Source organism: Sinocyclocheilus rhinocerous, unplaced genomic scaffold, assembly GCF_001515625.1.
Source record: "Sinocyclocheilus rhinocerous isolate Xijiao unplaced genomic scaffold, SAMN03320098_v1.1 scaffold254, whole genome shotgun sequence".
NCBI lineage: Eukaryota > Metazoa > Chordata > Actinopteri > Cypriniformes > Cyprinidae > Sinocyclocheilus > Sinocyclocheilus rhinocerous.
This window is the reverse complement of record NW_015628690.1, coordinates 1187746-1207076: the sequence shown is the minus strand read 5'-3', so window position 1 is coordinate 1207076 and position 19331 is coordinate 1187746. Positions and strand designations below refer to the sequence as shown.

The window sequence follows — 19331 nt, the reverse complement described above, 5'->3', positions numbered from 1 at the left end:
TCGTAAAAGAGTAGGCAAAACTTTACTATACCATGAGGTCATGGGAGAGGATTTATGAATGGCAGTAACATGATGCAACTGACGCTGGGAGGTCAAGTGACAATGACAACATGGTGAATGCAGTACGTCCTGATTACATTTACCACGTTACCATTGCCTCTTATCCGGCAATGACTTTGCAGACAACGTTTGCACACGAAGGCACCTCACGAAACTGAATTCGGACATGCTTCTGAAGCAGCGTAACAGTTTAATGACTTACAACAAAATAGAATGAGCTTTGATGATAACTAAGCGAACATTTAATTACTATAATACTGATGTATCGCTAGAAATAACACCAAAAGTGCAAAAAGTTGGTCAAAAACAAACATTTACACACAAACGCAACACTCAGATGCCATCTTTATTTTTTGCTCAACCATCACGGAATGGGTGTAGGATACATCTATGCTGCCTTCAAAAATCAACCAGATGAAGGCCTCTCAAGAGACAGGAAGTGAAGCTAACGCTGGATTCAGACATGCCTTGGTGCCTTCCTACCTTGAAATGTGTCCTCTGAAGGCAGCATTTTCCAATTTTCGGATGCAGCCACTATATAGAACATTCTCTATACTCGCAAAGTAATTACTTACTCAAAAAAGTTCCTACTCAAAAGAGTATGCGATTTCGAACGCAGCCGGTCACTTTTTCATTTGTGAATAAATTAGGTATTTTGAACGAATCACTTCAATGAATGATTCAATGGCTCACTTAAAATGTCACTTGGCACCACCTACTGAGAGTCACTGAAATAAAAACATCTAGAGCAGGTGTTATTAAACTTTTAACCAATGAATTTTACAATCATTCATTATTTATAAAGATTAGGAATTTTTGAAAGTATATTTTACTTTTGTACCCACTAAAATATTTTATAGCTTTAAATATCTATAAAAAAATGTGAGTTATTTATTTAAAAAATGCCCATAGCATTTTAAGATTTTATTCTTTTACATGACTTTTCCAGGTCTAGACATGCGGTTTTTCCAAGACCATGAGAATCTTGGCTCTACAAAGAAAAAAAGGTTGTTGAATTAAAGTTTTAAAATTCCTCTTGAGGTGTTCATCCAGTGTGGCAATTTGAGGAACCCTAAATGGTGTTTCAATTATCTTCATTTTATATAGATATTGTTTAGCTTACAGTGCAGCATTTTTATTCAGTGCAACAGACAGGCACATTTACCTATCGGTCATCTAAATAGGAAGAACTGAAGGGTGTGGCCCAGAGACATCCATGCAAAACTGGGAACTGCTTCTCAGTGACAGAACCATTATCATTTCACACATTTTCCTACAACAGAATACAACTAAATGGAAGGGCTCCTGGATTCAGAAGAGTTTTGCTGTTCTATTTGCCTGGATTTGCTGAAAGATCCAGTGGCGATTCCATGTGGGCACAGCTACTGCATGGAATGCATTAATGATTATTGGAAGAAAAATGATCATTTGGGGGTCTTCAGCTGTCCTCAGTGCGGACAGACGTTTAGTCCTAGGCCTGTTTTGAACAGAAATACCATTCTGGCAGATATGGTGGACAAGCTGAAGAAACTGGAACTTCTGGGCAACTCTCACATTTACGACAACTGCATGCCAGGTGATATGACCTGTGATTTCTGTACAAGTATCAAGCAAAAAGCTGTGAAGAGTTGTTTGGTTTGTTTGGCATCTTACTGTCAAAACCACCTTCAAGCACACTACAAGTCTCCTGCCTTGAAGAAACACAAGCTGATTGAAGCCTCCGTGAACCTGCAGGAGAAGATCTGTCCTCATCATGACAAATATTTGGAGATGTATTGTCGAACTGATCAACAATGCATATGTCTTTTGTGTGTGATGGATGACCATAAAGGTCACGATACAGTACCCGCAGCTGTGGAAAGCACAAAGAAACAGGTAAAAAAAAAAAAAAAATCTTTCCTTGTTTTGCTTTGCATCGTTTGAGTGGTTTTATTCAATAAGAACTTTTTCATGGTTCTTAACTTCTATGGAAGATGCAGTAAATTACAGTATTCTCAGAATCCTTCAGTAGCCAAAGTCATTTTCCACTGAGGCAAAACACATTTTCCAAAGTGTACTCCACCTCAATATGAACAGCTTTCATTATACAGAAAAGTTCGTGCAACAGAGTAATTGGGAAAAGAAATGTGAGAGAAAGGAGGCATTGAATTGATGTGATGAGGAATACGCTTGTGTTTCCAACCAAAAACGGTAAAGTACCTGTAAATAAGTGTAACATTATAACATTCGAATAATATTACAAAAACAGTTTCCTGCTTCACATACAAATTTCAACCTGCGTACACAAAAGGATGTTCAGGAGAGCTTCCTTTAAGAGATAGAAATCTTTCCCCATCAACCAATCAGAGAGAGGCTTTGTCTGTTCGCTTTGACTGTGTGGTCAGCTACTTTGAATAGTCTGGTAGATATCCTCATATATGAAGTGTATAAACTAATTTGTTAGTGACAAAGGTTATTCTTATGTAACTCATAAAAATAAACAGTGGAATAGAATATAGGGCTATCCTGAGCAACGTAATGCAGTGTGTCTATTTTGTGACATTAATCACATTATATGAATTCTACACAGAATGATTGTAGTTAAAAAGCATTTCGGTTTTTATTGTGTTTCTTCACAGAAAGAACTAGGCATGACACGCCAGAAATACAAGCTCAAAATCCATGCTAAAGAGAAGGACCTACTGGAGCTTAAACAGGCTGTAGATGCCCTGAAAGTAAGACATTTCTAGTACGATTTGAACTTAATGAAATTAATGAAACAATAAAAACAACAAAAAACAATTAACCTGAAAATTAAGCATCGATCAATTCTTTATTTTGTATTAAAATATTATTAATAATAATAAATTATTAATACATGATTAATATTATTAGTAGTGTTTTGTTCCCTGAATGAATCTGTGTTTGAATGAGTCGGTCGAGTGAATGATTAAATGATTCACTTATAACAACAGTAATGTTTTGTTCCCTGAATGAATCTGTTTGAATGAGTCGGTTGAGTGAATGATTAAATGATTCACTCATGATGACAGTCACTTATTTAATTTCTAAATGAATCTGTGAATGTGAATGTTTTGAACAAATCGATAAAGACGTTCACTTGTCAACACATACTGGTGTAACAATGTAACCTTCAGAAAAAGTCACAAACTAACTGTTATACAATATTACTGTTCAAAAGTTTTTAAAAGGAGTCTCTTATGCTCACCATGCAGGGCTGCATTTGTTTGATAAAAAAAATACAGTAAAACAGAAATATTGTGGAAATATTTTTACAATTAAAAGGAACTGTTGTATTTTAATACCTTTTAAAATTTATAGTTTTTTATGGGATGACAAAACTAAATTTTCAGCAGCCATTATTTGAGTCTTCAGTGTCACATGATCCTTCAGAAATTATTCTAATATTCTGATTTGATGCTCAAGAAACATTTTTTTAATTTTACCAGTGATGAAAACAGTTATGTTGCTTAATTTTTTTTATGTAACAATGTAGAGTCTTACAGTCAGTAGACTGTCAATTTTGATCAAAATGCATCCATCCCTGCTGAATGAAAATATTAACTTCTATCCAAAAATAAATCTTACTGAACCCAAAGTTTTTAATGTTAATGTAGATGTTAGTGTTCTTCAAGTTCTCAGCTGATATGTATTTATTTAATCATGGCTCAAGATGAATATGATATGAATATGATAGACCATGAATAAACATCCTTCCTTCATCTCTTATCCTCTATCCATTACTCAGATTCCTGCCCGCTGCAACTAAATCCTTTAACAGCCCACAAGGACCTTAGTTTGTCCAAGGGAAACAGAGAAGTGGCCGTTCGGAGCCGAGTGCAGTCCTGTCCCGACCACCCGGAGCGCTTTGATTACTGGTGCCAGGTGCTGGGCACGGAGGGCCTGACAGGCTGCAGCTACTGGGAGGTGGAATGGAGTGGGATGGGAGTAAACATTGCAGTCGCATACAAAAACATTGCCAGGAAAGGGGAAAGCAGTGAAGCTCACTTCGGTCACAATGACAAATCCTGGAGTTTGTTCTGCTGCAGGAAAGGTTATGCTTTCTGGCACAATGGGATTGTCAGTAAGATCTCAGAGCCTGGCTCGTCAAAGATAGGCATTTATCTGGATCATAGGGCCGGGACACTAGCGTTTTACAGCATTGATGACTCAATGACCCTCCTCCACAGAGTTCACACCACATTCACACAGCCTCTCTACCCTGGCTTTGAGTTTTCATGCTATGACGCCTCAGTCAAGTTGTGTCAGTTGGAGTAAGGGAAAAAGGGTAGGCCCATTTGGCATTGGTAATTAAAGAATGGGAAAAAGATTAAAGATATAAGATATAAAATATACAATACATTAGTAAAGAAATAAGAATAAAGAAATACAGTAATATTTGTAAAATTATAGTGGGTTTGCTTCTCCCACTGTTATTCTAGTATCACTGAGATACAAGATTTTGTTAATATTTTGAATTAGATTTTATTTTATATTCTCTGCTTTCATGTTAATTTTAGTTAAAGTTTTAGTAACTTTGTTGTGTGTTTTCGTCATTTTTATTAGTTTTTGTTGTTTTTATGTCTACATCATTTTTCAGAATTTTTATTTCAGTTTAAGTTTTAGTAAATAATAAAAAAATAAAATCTCTAATAATATATAGTGTTTTTTTTCAGTTAGCCAAACAATCCTGACACATTTATATCTTTGATAATCTCTTTCCATTTAAACTACACACACAGTCAATTGCTGTTATTTCTGTCTGTGGAATGTCCCTCGAGGTTAATATTGTGTGAATGCCCTTTATACTTTTTATTCTCTGTCAGCTCTGAAAAAAACAAAAAAAAACTGTAACAATCACAATAAAATACATTGTTTACCATTATATTTGCCTTTAAGAGACAACCTCATTCTTCACGTCCTAAAAAGTCTTTCCTTTGGTATTTGATGACATCTAGTTTTATTTATTTGTGTATTTATTTATTTATTGTTTTTGCAGGTTTCGTCCTCCATATTGTAACAGTATAAGTACGCAAATAAATGGTGAAGACAAAATAAAAGAAAGAGTGACCTCTGGTGGCTAAAAGTGTTAAAACCAAGCCTTCAGAGGAAAAGCAACAATAAAACTATTAAATACGTAGCCTACTGTTCTCTAGTAGTTTTGTTGTTGCTTTTCCTCTGAAGGTGCAGCGGAGTACCAGATGATCAGAAATAAAAACGTGAACTATGAGCTAAACTGTTTACAAATTACTGTAATCATTTAATTAATCATTTTTGCGTTGAGTGCCAAAATAAGTGGACTACAGAGAAAGGCACTGTTAGGAGTCTGGATGAAGGACTTTGTGATTGAACAGTTAAAAAAAAAAAGTGCTATGAACATGTAAATGTAATGTAATAGTTTATCTAAGCTCATAAGAGAGGGCACTGATAGACTGAATTAATTATGTCTGGGATAACCATGAGAGACTAACTTTGAGGAACAGATCCGGGTCCATACATAGGTTATAACCTCCCCAATGTGGGTTCAAACCATGTTACACTACCAGCACCAGTTCAGGCTTAAAATATGCTGCTATTTGGCAGTGCACCAAGATGCAGTCCTGCTTATTTTGGAAACAACACAACATTCCCACAAGACATATTTTCACATAGTTACTGAGGTGATTCAGATTAATTATACTGATTTACAACTGAGATGAAACTATTTGCTTGTCAGCTACAACTTGGGGTTATTAAATCCAGATTTTTTAAAGGTCAGGTTCCATTGAATGCCGCCTTATATTTTTGCTAAATCTTTTGTTGATCTAAATCAAGCTCACTGCGATTCTCTAACCATTAGGCCACGACTTCCCCTTGTACATGGCAATATAATGTATGTATAGCTTGTAAATAATGTTTCATGAGTAGACTCGAGTATCTCGTACTTACCTTCATTCAGTCACTGTATCGAGGTGCCGCAACCGTAGCCTGCTTTTTTATGGTTGAAATGAAATAAGCAACAAGTATTGTTGTTGGTCCTTTATGTATTAAAAACACGAATGTAATAAAAATGTTAAGTGAAAACACACACTTTCCAGTAGGGGGCAGAGATCCTCATGTCGTCCAAATAGGCAAGTATACCACTTCATTTACACTTGTCAACCAATCACTTAATAGCTAAACTAGTCACTCACGACACGCTCACATTGTTTTCTGACAGTTCACTGTGATAACCTGCATTTAATTATTATAAAACTTTCTTAAATTCTGCCTTTACAAATGTTTAAATGTCTGAAAGGGCTGTAATATTTCCTGCGTGGGAGCAGGGGTGAAGTCACATTTAAACTACTTAGACACTGTGTACAAAGGACATGTTTAAGTGATCCAACAAACAGATATCAAGTTAAAAATGAAGTCAGTTTCTCAGATAAAAGAGGGAATGAGGAAGAGCATGCGGTTTTAGATTATATTACCTGTTCATTAAATGACCAATTACCCCCATAAATGCACATATTATTGGATCAAAACAGAAATAATATAATGATAATTTATTTTGCATACAGATTAAAAACGTTAGTTCCATTCAAATATGCAGTCAGGAAGCAGTAACAGTTACATACTTACATACAACTGTATGCCTGCCTTCTGTTTTACCACAAATTTACCACTTAAGTAGCACAGTCTTTATTATTATTGCCATATTTTAGCAATATACCATAATTCAAATAAAAATTATACATAAAAAGTTGATATGATATTAACTATACACTGATTCTCACTGGATTATTACTGAGAGGATGTTGTCATCCAGGTCGACTATCCATGTGTGACCCCATCTGAAAGGATCTTATATCCTCTCCAATGAATTCAGTCACTGTGGGAATGAGAAATTGTGGTAGAAATAATTTAATTGATTGATACAGATCAGTAGTTAAAGGAATAGTTCACACACAAAAAAACGAAATTCTTTAGCAAATCTCACAATGAAAATCCATTTTCATATCACACATTGTAATGTTGAGATGCCTAAATTCACTTGTAGCATTTAAAATAATTTGACTTGTTATTTTTGGTATTTAGATTTTTTAGACAAAATAATTATATATAATATTAAATAATAATTTGATATTATTATACTACCAGTCAAAAGTTTTGGAGTCAGTAAGATTTTTAATGTTTTTTAAAAAGTCTCTCATGCTCACCAAGGTTGCATTTATTTGATCAAAAATACAGTAAAAACTGTAATATAGAAAAATATTATTATAATTTAAAATAACTCTTATTCTCTGATGAATAGATTTGAAAAACATTTTTGTAACATTATAAATCATTTTTATAATGGAAAAAAAAAAACATTTCTTAAAATAAATTTAGAACAAATTTAGAACAGATTTTAGTTTGTGTTTTATTTTTTTAGACAAACTAGTACAGAATTTTAATACGAGCAATTTATTGGTTATCGGCCATAACATGAAAATAATTATTGGCTTATCATTCAGAATTTTAATGTTGGTGCATGACATATACAGTCAATCATACCCACCTTCCTCTAGTGTGATATGCTGCATGGGTGTGGGGCCCGAGAAGTCCGGGGGTCCCTCCAGCTTCAGACCAGGGTCTGTGTCTCTTTCAGAGGGACGCATCTGGTGCTCCCAGCTCTCATATTGGAAGTACGGAGGTGGGCACAGGTCCTGATAGTGGCTAGTGTTTGACGGAGGCGAGGAGCACATCTCTTGGGGGCAAGGACAGTGTGGATATGGGGAGTGAGTGAGTGGAGGAAGGGGCGAGGTGGAGATGGGACTGCTTGCAGGGAATGGGCTGAGAGAGCAAGAGTGTGAGGGAGAAGGTGAGGAGGAAAGATAGGGAGAGTCAAGCCACGGAGAGGGAGACGGGGAGGGGGAAAGAGGTTGTGAGGCTCTTGGGTACATGGGAGGAAGAAGCTCTGTGAAGCCCAGCTCCAGGCTCTCAAAGCTGGGATGCCTTTCGGTCAGGGCACTTCGACCTCCACCATCCTCGGGGACCTCCGGTTTGTGGCAGTAGTCCTCCTGGTAGCCATGCGAGGAGTAAGGGTACTCATTGGGATATGGAGGCAGGTGGAAAGACATGCTTCTGTCATCTGCGGATAGGTCTGATCTCATGTCGACAGTGCTGCCGCTCCTCATGGGGGAAAGCGTCACCCCTTCCAGGGGCAAGATGGAGGGACGGGACAGCAGCGGATCTTCTTCTTTAAACATGACTAGAAAATGTAAGATGTATGACTTAACATCACAGATGTACCATGACATGAAAACAATCATATTGTATACATTTAATATGAAATGTGACAAGATATATTACCTAATATAAAATTTAAAATTATTTTAATTAATAGTTTTATATTTAATTATGTAATATTAAATAATTATTTTATAATTATTACACTACCATTCAAAAGTCTGTTATCGGTAAGATTTTTAAATATATTTAAAATAATCTCTTATGCTCATCAGGGATGCATTTATTTTATTAAAAGAAATACAGTAAAAACTAATATAATATTGTAAAATATTATTACAATTTAAAAGAACTGTTTAAATTTTAATAACGTCTTCAGTGTGATCCTTCAGAAATTGTTCTATTATGATGCTTCTGTGCTCAAGAAACATTTATTATCAACGTTGAAAACAGTTGTGCTGTTTAATATTTTTGTAGAAACTGATGCATTTTTTCTGGATTCTTTGATGAATAGAAAGTTCAAAAGAACTGCATTTATTTGAAATAGAAATCTTGTGTAATATTATACATCTTTAATTTCACTTTTGATCAATTTAATACATCCTTAAAGAATAAAAATAATTTATTAAAAGACATAAGAGGAAAAAAATGGTAAAACTACTCTTCTGTGATGCTATTTGGAACATTTTACTGGAGATCAAAGCAGCATATGATGCTTGGGCTGAAAGTGCCTTTAGATTATGAAAGAGAATCTGTTCTTTATTACACACAACATGCAAAAGACATATTTTGCATTTCTTGTCAACAGCACAGATAAATACCATGTGCAGAGGGATTCTCCAAAGTAAAGCATAGCTAATGACCCGCCTGTGTAACACTCACTGGGCAGATATTTAAAGCAGTGCGTGCTGCTCCTCTTCCTCTTCCCATTGGACACGTACAGGCAGACAGACACTGGGTGGTTCAGTGAAAGATCGTTATAGGCTGGCACTCTTACACACAGCAAATTCTGCACCATAAGAAAATACAGACATAATTAGTTCATTTATTTTCAAGTTACACACAGTGTAGTTTTCATAGATACGGTTTATGGTTAATTTACCTCATTGCTTTTATCCCTGTCCACATGTGCCTCCTCCTCCCACTGGACTTTGCCATCTACTCAAAATAAGTACAATTGTATGTAAATACAACATACAACACTGGTTCTGTGATTTATTTAATTAAAAATACAGTAAATACACACAAAAAACTTTAATATTGTGAAATATTATTCAATTTCTTGAAATAACTCTTTTCCATTTTAATATATTTTAAAATGTACAGTAATTTATTCCTGTGATGGTAAAGATGAATTTACTCTAGCCATTACTCCAGTCTTTTGTGTCACATGATCCTTCAGAAATGATTCTAATATGCTGATTTGGTACTCAGAAACATTTCTTAATATTATCAATGTTGAAAACAGTTGCACTACTTAATCATTTTTGTGAAAATCGTAATTATATTTTTTCCCAGACTCCTTGAGGAATAGAAAGTTCAAAAGAACAGCTTTTCTGGTATTGTGCATGAATGCAGGCCTACTACAATACCTGATCCTCTATCCATAAAGAAAACTCTGGAGGTGGGTAGAAAGTTGGTCCCACCTAGAAGTAGTTCCTCGCCTCCCTCTGTTGAACAGGAAGTAAGACTGATAGACTCCACTACAGGAAGCTCCTGTGCAGAGCGCTGTGCTGCAGGCAGAAATTTAAGCTTAAATTTGAGTGTAGATCACAAGTGTATAAAACACGAAAAAGAGAAAAATTACACATAGGATCTGTAGTTAAACAGGCATAATTGTGATTTGCCACACTCACAGCATTCAATGGGTAAAGAGGCCACCTGCAGGGCTAAGACTCGTCCTGGAGGGACGATGGGTGGAGACAGAGGAAGGTGTGTGCGGAACACCAAACGCACTCGAGTGTTCTTTCTCCCTACATCTGTCTCTCCTTTCCGGAGTTCAATGTCAGAGTTCCTCAGCTTTAGAATACCTGCGCAGTCAATGCTGAGAGGGAGACACAGGAATTTACGTATGATCACTTACTGAGGTGTCTACGACAAACAATCAGGGCTCAGGAGTCTTACAGGGCAGTCATGCTGTTCTCTGGGTTGAGTGGGATGTCCAGGAGTTTAGTGCCAGCCTGGATGCTCTCCTGACTAGCTGTGCCTACCATCTTCCCTGTTACTCTGTGTGGAGAGAAGTATTTCTCATGTGAAGCCACGGATCTACCAAAAATACTTTTGTTTAATACTTTGAAAAGTCATGCGAGAGTTTTACCTGTGTATTTGATAAAAAGGATGAGGACGTATTGATCTGTCATCAGCAGTTCCTACAAACACCTGTAAGGAGAGCGGCTGCCTTTCAGTGTAACCCACCAGCTGGACAACAGAGAGAAAAGAGCAAAAAAATGAACATCAATTCAATTAAAGAAAAGTAATTTCAGTGTTTTCTCATTTCTCTTTTTAAACAGTGGCTGTTTCCAAATATGTGAAAGTCCACAGAGATCATGCCTTTTGTACTGATTTATTTATTTGACATATTTTTTCATTTATTGTTTATTTTACTACAGACCAACTAACAATCAAAAATTCTAATTCATTAATACAAGTAAGTAATACAGCAAGTCACACAATTGACCCTTCGCAGGGAGTTTGACTGGTGATCTGACATTCTGTCCGACAAACAAACCAGACAGGAGAGTAAATTAACATTGGTGGATTTAAAGAAAATCGACGTTGGTTGAAATAAGCTACCTTCTGATGTTCATTCATGTTTATTTTGTGCTATAACTAGTAAAGATGAAGAGATGATCAGTTCACGTGGCGCTTGAACTGAGGCACTACAGCGATCTGTCATGACACATTAACGGGCCACAAAACGGTATTTATTGTTTGAATTTCTTACAAAATTACAAAATTTGAAAGCTGAGACTTTGTTTCATAACAAACGTAACCTGCTCTATCTTGTCCGTCAGCACGTTGTCAGTTTCCTCTTTGCTGCGCGATGTATTTTCCACTGTGTGAGAACATGAGAGCGCCATGGCTTGTCGGATATAGCAACAGTAACTAAAGGGGGCGGGTCTTTGAAGTAACAGCACCTACTGTACAGGACTGTACATTATAGCTTATGAACGTCACCTTCACTACTGGATGGCCTCCAGGTGATGCCTTTACTGCTCCTCGACTTCCTTCAGTTTCATAATGCGCACGATGGTGCGGTCTGGGCTGTACCTCTATGCGCAATTCATACTGGTCAAACTGTGAAGGCAGCGGCCAGTCAAGTGGCGGCAGCGCATTAGATCTGGAGCAGGATTAAGGAAGCAGAGACAATGTGATGTTTGAAGTCAAAGATCAACATTATTCTGATTTAAATCAGAATCTAAAACTCAAATAGTTTAGTGAGCAAAACAGCATGCTTCATTCCATTATTAGTGTTTCAAACTGTAGTATGCTACATTTTTATCACATGACCTCAGAATACTGCATGTTTAATTCAGAAAATATCATCTTGGAAATAAAAATGGTTATTTTCTGTAAAAATGTCACAACTTTTGACAGTCTTATCAAATAATTAGTATACACACACACACACACACACATATATAATAAATTTAAAGCATACATAAATTTAAAGTTTAAATTAATACATTTTAACTTTATTTAATTAATTAAAAGTGTAATGAAGTCATATGACCTCATATGAGTATGTATCATACTGCTCTTGAAATTTTTGCATTCTTTTGCACATACTATTTTCCTGCTGTTTTAATTGTTAGGCATTATTCAGTGCATAATTCACGTTATGAAATAAGAAGTTGTGTGCAAACCTAAAGAGAGGACTGTGAGCGCTGGCCCTGGTTCTGCCCCAGCCCAGAGCAGGAGGCACAGACAGGTAGTCCATCCCTATTGTGGGGGGCTCCCTTCTCAGCTGAGCAACCTCTGGGAGGGGGCAGGGAGAGGTCTGAATGGGGGTCAGCTCTGGTTCGATGTCTCTTGATGACATCTGGATTGTGCACACCCATAAACACACCAAGATGGTCATATGACAGAATATGAATGAATTCTTCATTTGATTACCAAGAATGGACCGTCAGTGAGTTTAACAGCCATATTTCAAAAGGATCACCTGTTCCAGAGAGGTCTTCCTGGTCTTCTGTGGGATGTTGAGCTCACAGTTTGCTGGAGCCTGAGACTGAGCCGAGGTTTCTCCCGTGTCCGGGAGGGAGGAGAGATCCTCGGAGTAGCTGCTTCTGCGGGAGGTGCTGGGGGAGGCCAGTGGGGAGTTCCTGCGCTTTTTGCCCCCAGGAGACGTGGGGCGTGAGGAGGGCGATAGGCAGAAGTGAGCAGCAGCTTCGTTGAGCTCATCCTCCTCCACCAGGAGAGAATCACAGCTGGAAGCTGGACTCAGCCATCCACGAGATGAGGAACTGGAAGCAGGGCTGGGGCTGGGACTGAGGGAACCTGCCCCTGTCATGACGTCACGGTAAGAGTCCAGCAGGGGCAGGTATAGGCGCTCCCTGTCCCAGCCACCCCCGCCATCCCAGTAACTTCCCCCCGCTGGACCTGAGTCATCTTCAGGGGAGATAGTGGTGATCTGGATGCTGGGGCACTCAAGCACTCTAGACTCTGATACCTTAAACAGAAAAAGAAGAGGGTGTGATATCACTGTGGGCTAAAAAAGAAAATAATTGAGATATCATTGAACTATTACAGCAGCACTGCAACATAACTAATGAATCTACAGCATGACTGAAACACGCAGCAGTGTTTTTATGAATGAAAGATTCTTGTCAGACAGTTATTTTTAGCGAATCAAAAACATACAGCACAATCATTGTAGTCTGGCAGCTGAACGAAACTCTGAATGCTGACGATATGATTCTTATGAATCGGTTATTTTTAGTAAATCAAACATATAAATCTTACAACTATCTGTAAATTTTAAATCAGTATAGTTACTGACTGGTGATTCAAATGCAGTGTTATTTATTTATCTAATAATATAGAATTTATTAATATTTTGAATTAGCTTTTATTTTTAATTCTAATGTTTTAGTTAACAATACTGTTCATTTGACAATGTGTAGTGTAATATTAGTTAAAAATCTGATTTTTCTTCTCAGAAGTGCAAGTTTATATAGAATTGAGAATATTAACTCGCTCACATGCCATTATGACATTTTTAATTTTATTAATAAATATTCGTGATTATGGGATTCCATTTATGCTGTCTCTAAAACGTGAACATCAATTAAAAAAAAGTCACACATCTTTTGCAATAACTGTTTTAAATGTACTCATTATTTTAATAAATAAAAAATAATAATTGTAACTTTTCATATCACTTGGCAATGGACTTGCATTTCTTTTTTCCAAATACTTTTTCAATAGAAAGTCATTATATTTTTTAATGATTCCACACTCTATTGGAGACCCTGTTTACTTCTGTATTTTTGAGTGAAACAAGACATTCAAAGAGAAAGGACTTGATCTCAACCTTTACAAGGAGATTACAAAGACAATCATGTTTTTCTTTGGAATAATTTACAGATGAATGATGCACTATATGGCCAAAAACACATATTAAATAAATATGGTCGCTTTTGGTTTGATTTTGGTTGACTTTAAATGCTAAAGGATACTTAAATTTAATTGAACTCTAACATTTATTTGCAGCCCTTATGTGCCAAAACAAAATATGCACAACAGCTCATGGCAACCGATTCTGTTCACAATAAACATTACTGGGCAACAAAAACGAACTCCTGAAATTAAAACCAGACCTCTGGATTTACAGTTTTTCTCAATTGATTTGACACATTTCGCCAAACTCAGGTCACTGTTCTCAAAACAGTTAACACAGTGATCTGAATACTTTGTAATTGTCCTAAACAGATTGAACGGTTTCATTCATTTCATACACATTACAAATCATGCAAATAATTTTCTCAAAACTCTGAAATGTTTTCACAATAGTTAATACAACCAACCAATACTGCATGGATTCAACCTTCTTACATTTTTTCTCCTATGATGCAAGCGCAGCAAATATGTAGTCTAGATAAAATGCAATGAAATTCTCTTCCAGATGCAAATGAAAGGCAAGATCAATAATTCAGGATAATTTATGTATACAGCACATACACACACACACACACACACGTGTGTGTATACAATGGTGGCCAAAATGATTAGAACACTAGTATTTTCACCAGCTAAAAAAGTCATATATATATATATATATATATATATATATACTGTATATATCCACCACTGTGCTGTGAAAGACTGATCTGTAGTTTTCAGAAAAGTTTGTTTGCAGTTCTTGCTGCTAAAGGTGGAACAGTTCTTGCTGCTAAAGGTGGCACAAACAAATTTTAAGTTTAAAGGGGCAATTAGTTTTTTCTCATGGGTGACAGCAGGTGTTGGATAACAATTTTTATTTTGTTTAGATATACACAATATATAAAACAAAACTCCCTGTTGAAGAATTAAAATAAACATGTATTTTCATTAGCATATTTGTGCATCTACAGCTGAAGGTGTTTTAAAATCAATAGAGAACTCACCTATAGATTTGATGTTAATATTTACTTTAATAAATGCATTACTAGAAAACATTGCAGTGATTCATTTTGCAGTAAAGTTGAACTGTTTGGTTAAGATAATTTTGTGTTTGGATGGCTGTGCTAATTATTTTGAGAACAAGTACACTGCATTGGAGAAAAGTGTCAAATCGAGTGAGAAAAACTGTATTTCACCATAATTAATCACAATGTGTAACATGATCTTTTTATCAGGATGTTCTAGAAATCTACAGTTTAGGCAAATGTGCCTCCCACCTGTATTGATCTTGCTGGCAGACTCTCATAAGTCCCACTGAACTCCCTGACGAAGGCCCGTCTGGGGGGTGGGGAATGCATCCCAGCCCTGCGACCGGCTGGCGGTGGGATACTCACGGGTTGGCCAGCCAGTGCGGAAGTCAAGTGGGTATCTGTGACAAAAAAAAAAAAAAGATTATTGTACATGGCAAATCACAAGCTTTCCAAGCTTATGCATATGGGATAAACAATTGCTGAAACAAGAGACACGAGGCCTCTAATTGGAAAATCATAACACAGGGAAGCCTTTGTGGAGACGTCATTTATTATTTCCACAAGTACACACAGACTTGTTTACCTCAGAAAACGTCCACACGGTTTTCCAAATGGGGTGATTTCTGAAATCTCAATTCTCAAAACTACAATCTGCCACACCAAAACATTAGCATAGCATAATGTTTCTACAAAAAACCTGGGGTAACTCTAAACACATTAACAAAAATCCAGTAACTTTATTTAATTTTTATTCTTATTTTATTAACTTTTTTCATTAGGATTTTTTAGCTCACTCATTTGCTTCACATTCCTTCTTGCTCTAATGCCAAATATGCACATTTTAATGAAAAACATAATTATGAATATTATAATTAGTGCTGTCAAATGATTCATCGTGATTTAATCGCATCCAAAATAAAAGTTTTTGTTTACATACAGTATGTATGTGTACTGTGTATATTTATTATGTATATATAAATACACACACATGCACGTATATCTTTCAGAAAAATATGTTATTTTTATATATTAAATATATGTATTTATAATATAAATTATATGAATATAAATATAGACATGTAAATACATGTAAATATTAAAAAATATATACTGTATGTGTGTGTATTTATAAATATACACAGAACACACATATATTATGCAAACAAAAACGTTTATTTTGGATGCGATTAATCGCGATTAATCATTTGACAGCAATAATTATAATTTTAATTACAATAATATTTTAACCCAACATATATTCATAAAACATAATTAATTTGGTTAATTATTCATTTAATTAATACAATGTGTTAATACATTCCTTACAGTGAGTCACAATATTTAGCTGATAGAATATTACAGATATTATAAAAACTACTTTAAAATCAACGTTTCACTGGAAAAGGCCCACGTTTGCAGTCACCGCTCTAGTGTTATGGTAAACTATGGTACCATGGTATATGTTTGAAGGGCAATTCTAAAGTAGTTCAGGACCTACACAGCAAGTTCTAATTCCTAAATTTGTTGATATGATAAAGGGCACAAGTAAGTAAATAATTAAGTATGACAACACTTAAGAACATAGTAAACATCTGAAGAAAGCACTTGTGGTAAAAGGCAGCAAAGTGATGCAATGTGAACAGAAACCTGAAGTGCATGTTTCTACACCTTCACACCAGAATGAAGGCGGAGGGTGGGTGTACAACAGAATGTGTGCCAGGAGGGGAAAACAGGGCAGAGAAAAGGAGGGAATATTGGAGGGAGGTATCCAAATGCATGCTCAGTAAACAGAGATTGAGGGTTCGGGTCCAGATGGCAGCTGTTAACTCTGCTCACACGCACAGATGATTAAAAACACATTGCGCTGTGCTCCACACTTACCCATAAACACACGCACACTTCAGCGGATAAAACTTAGTTACATGGGCAGTGAGTCAGACTACATGAACATGTAAGCATTCCTTAGAGACATTAAAAATTGTGCCTCTTTAGACATTCAAAGTAAAGACATTCAAAGTCTCCTAAAACATGCATAGTGTACTGCCAATAGGCCAAAATAAAGATATAAGAAGGATGTCCAAGATGAGATAAAAGATAAAATCCTTCAAAAAGCAAGCTCAAAACACAAGATCAACTTCTTTGAATTTATATCGGTTTCATATATTTTTTAAAAACATTTCTACAAAAATCTAATAACTACAAAAATACCAAATGGTCTAACTATCATCAGGCAAAAAATACTCAAATATTTTATTTCCACCTTAAATAAACTAGTGTCCACAACTTACTATTTTAATAATAATTCAAACATATTTGTCAATGTAAAAAAAAAAAAAAGACCCATTAATATAGAGAGGTGTCCTTAAGATTTCTCAGAAACCATTCCTTATTATTAAAGGTGAAAATGTGTAATTTTTAAATCAACTTAATAACCTAGACACACCATGAATGTCCTTTCTGTTTATGGGTTTTTTAGTCACGTGACAACAAAATGGCTTCAATTGCTGATTTGCGAGATAAGTTTTTTTATGTTAATAATATTTTAAAGCAAAATTGCTTAACTGCACACTTTAAAGAAATAATAATAATGAGCCAAAATATGCCAGCTTAAAAAAAATCTTTAAAATATCAGAAATTACTTTTAATTCAGAAACTGAAAAAGTTGCTTTTTGTCTGAATCGCATGAAAAAAAACATTGTCGTCACGTCGTTGACCAATTTATTATATACTTGTAAAATATATTTATATTCATTTATAATGTGCATATTCTGTAGGATTCTGATATAATTAATGAAACGCTAATTATTTATCCAAAGCTACTGCTAAATATTATAAATACAGCGCCCTAAAGCAAACTGACTGCTCAAAGGGACAACAGTGATAAATGATGTTACGCTTCGCGGTTTTTAGACCTAGAACATCGGTTTCCAGCCCAGACCTACGAGCACCATCCCAGTATGCATAGCTTCGCCACTCTTTCCATCTTTCCTCGGACCGCTCATACCGGCTGGCTCACGGTGCGTCTGGCCGCTGTCGGTGTCTTCTGGGCCGCAGCGGCTCTGGCGCGGCGGATCCTCCTCGAACACAAGCTTGAACTCGAACTCTCCCTCCTCCCATCCCGAGCCCGGCGCGGCCCCCATCTCTCAATCCGAGAAAAGTACGACCGAGACCGGCTACAGATATATCACTGACCCTCTCTCACTTCTCAGTATCGGCTCCGTTTAAAACTCATGGGAGTCATACAGCTTCTCCAGAATGTCACTTTGCACGATCCGCTTTCTCCTTCGTGCGCCTTCCTTTTATTACACTTAAGAATTAAAAGTTATCCTCAAGCTTAAGTATCACAGTTGCATGGATCATTTTCTTATCTCCGCGTCGCTCTTGCAGTTTATCAGCTGCTCATCTCTTTCTTGAACTTTTTTTCTTCCCAGTAGATTCGCTTGCGATTTCCGTGACAGTCTGTTATTATAACTTCATCTCACGAACTTCCATCGTTCAGAACCGGCCATGTTCACAGCCTCAAGTCCCACATACGTTCATGTTCAATAACAAATATCCGTTGAATTTACATTCATACCATAACTCCTCCACTGTCATAGAACAAAAAAGTTATTACAAGTTCTTTTTCGTTCTTTACCCTTAATTGCCTTTGGGCGGGTTCCTCAGTACCGTTACTCTCTCCCTATTGGCTGTCTGACCTGTCAATCAACATACCCCCTCTTTCTTAGCTTTACGTACATGCCCGCTTTTGCTGCAAAGTGTGTTGATTGGCCAGTGAGCACAACTACATATTTTAGAGTGAAGTATAACTTTATGATACCCACAAAAATCTATTTCAACACACATTTTTTTAAGCAGAAACACTTTCTCTTCTGTCCAATAGAGAATTCCCTGGACAGGCACCAGTGAAAGCCTTGTCTGGCAAACAGGTTCTGAGAAAAACATATTTCATTCGTTTTCCACATGCTTAAGACAGTGGCTATTTTTGTTTCAGACAAGACACTGATGCTGAAGGCTGATCCATCCGTGACGCCATAACGACAGTCGTTCCCTCTCTCTCTTCCCATCATACTTTTCCCCACTTTGTCCCTCCCCTTCCTTCTCCCCAACTCTTTATCCCAGTTCCTCCTTTCCCTCCCCCTGTAAGATCTGTTTCTCATTATCTTCTGTAGTCTGCACTCTGTCTGAGACGGGAGATGAAAAACTTAAATAAACATGCTCTCTCTCTCTCTCTCTTTCTCCTCCTCTCTGACAATTCTCACAATAATTATCTTTTGTCTTATTTTAAAGCTCGTCTCGTGTTTGATGCTTGGTAGTAAGCTTTCCATGGCATCTATTGCTTGATAAAGTTGATTCACAAAGGCATCCGTCTGGCATTCATCAGTGCTGGAATTACATTCCCATTTAATTTAGTGATGTGATCAATTCAGAGAATAGAACACA

At 36.4% G+C, this 19331-nt stretch overlaps 2 protein-coding genes across 4 annotated transcripts; one reads left to right on the top strand and one right to left on the bottom strand.

Moving 5' to 3' along the window:
- Positions 1 to 1353: 1353 nt before the first annotated feature.
- On the top strand, positions 1354 to 4377 carry LOC107738212 (E3 ubiquitin/ISG15 ligase TRIM25-like). The gene is made up of 3 exons (XM_016549949.1): positions 1354 to 1935; positions 2679 to 2774; positions 3802 to 4377. Exons 1-3 carry the CDS (start codon positions 1354 to 1356, stop codon positions 4336 to 4338), a joined length of 1215 nt encoding a protein of 404 aa, XP_016405435.1. The 3' UTR covers positions 4339 to 4377.
- Positions 4378 to 6583: 2206 nt separating this feature from the next.
- On the bottom strand, positions 6584 to 18507 carry LOC107738162 (nuclear factor of activated T-cells, cytoplasmic 4-like). Of its 3 annotated transcripts, none has more exons than XM_016549874.1 (13): positions 18466 to 18507; positions 15135 to 15286; positions 12419 to 12925; positions 12120 to 12295; positions 11431 to 11593; positions 10571 to 10671; positions 10378 to 10479; positions 10110 to 10297; positions 9846 to 9986; positions 9356 to 9411; positions 9136 to 9262; positions 7583 to 8275; positions 6584 to 6913 (listed from the first exon to the last, which is right to left on the bottom strand). In XM_016549874.1, exons 2-13 carry the CDS (start codon positions 15213 to 15215, stop codon positions 6843 to 6845), a joined length of 2406 nt encoding a protein of 801 aa, XP_016405360.1. In that variant the 5' UTR covers positions 15216 to 15286; positions 18466 to 18507; the 3' UTR covers positions 6584 to 6842. The 3 variants fall into 3 exon arrangements, with proteins under 3 accessions (XP_016405360.1, XP_016405358.1, XP_016405359.1); XM_016549872.1 differs by having other exon boundaries at positions 17893 to 18475; XM_016549873.1 differs by having other exon boundaries at positions 10571 to 10632; positions 17893 to 18475.
- Between the last annotated feature and the right edge of the window lie 824 nt (positions 18508 to 19331).

Bases quoted from the DNA above. Each gene is read 5' to 3' on its own strand.
- LOC107738212 (XM_016549949.1), top strand. From the start codon at position 1,354: ATGGAAGGGCTCCTGGATTCAGAAGAGTTTTGCTGTTCTATTTGCCTG. The intron at 1,936-2,678 runs GTAAAAAAAAAA...GTTTCTTCACAG, and splicing joins TGGAAAGCACAAAGAAACAG to AAAGAACTAGGCATGACACG. The intron at 2,775-3,801 runs GTAAGACATTTC...TCCTCTATCCAT, and splicing joins AGGCTGTAGATGCCCTGAAA to TACTCAGATTCCTGCCCGCT.
- LOC107738162 (XM_016549872.1), bottom strand. From the start codon at position 18,028: ATGGGGGCCGCGCCGGGCTCGGGATGGGAGGAGGGAGAGTTCGAGTTC. The intron at 15,287-17,892 runs GTATGAGCGGTC...TTTTTGTCACAG, and splicing joins GACGCACCGTGAGCCAGCCG to ATACCCACTTGACTTCCGCA. The intron at 9,412-9,845 runs GTATTGTAGTAG...TATTTTGAGTAG, and splicing joins CTTTATGGATAGAGGATCAG to ATGGCAAAGTCCAGTGGGAG.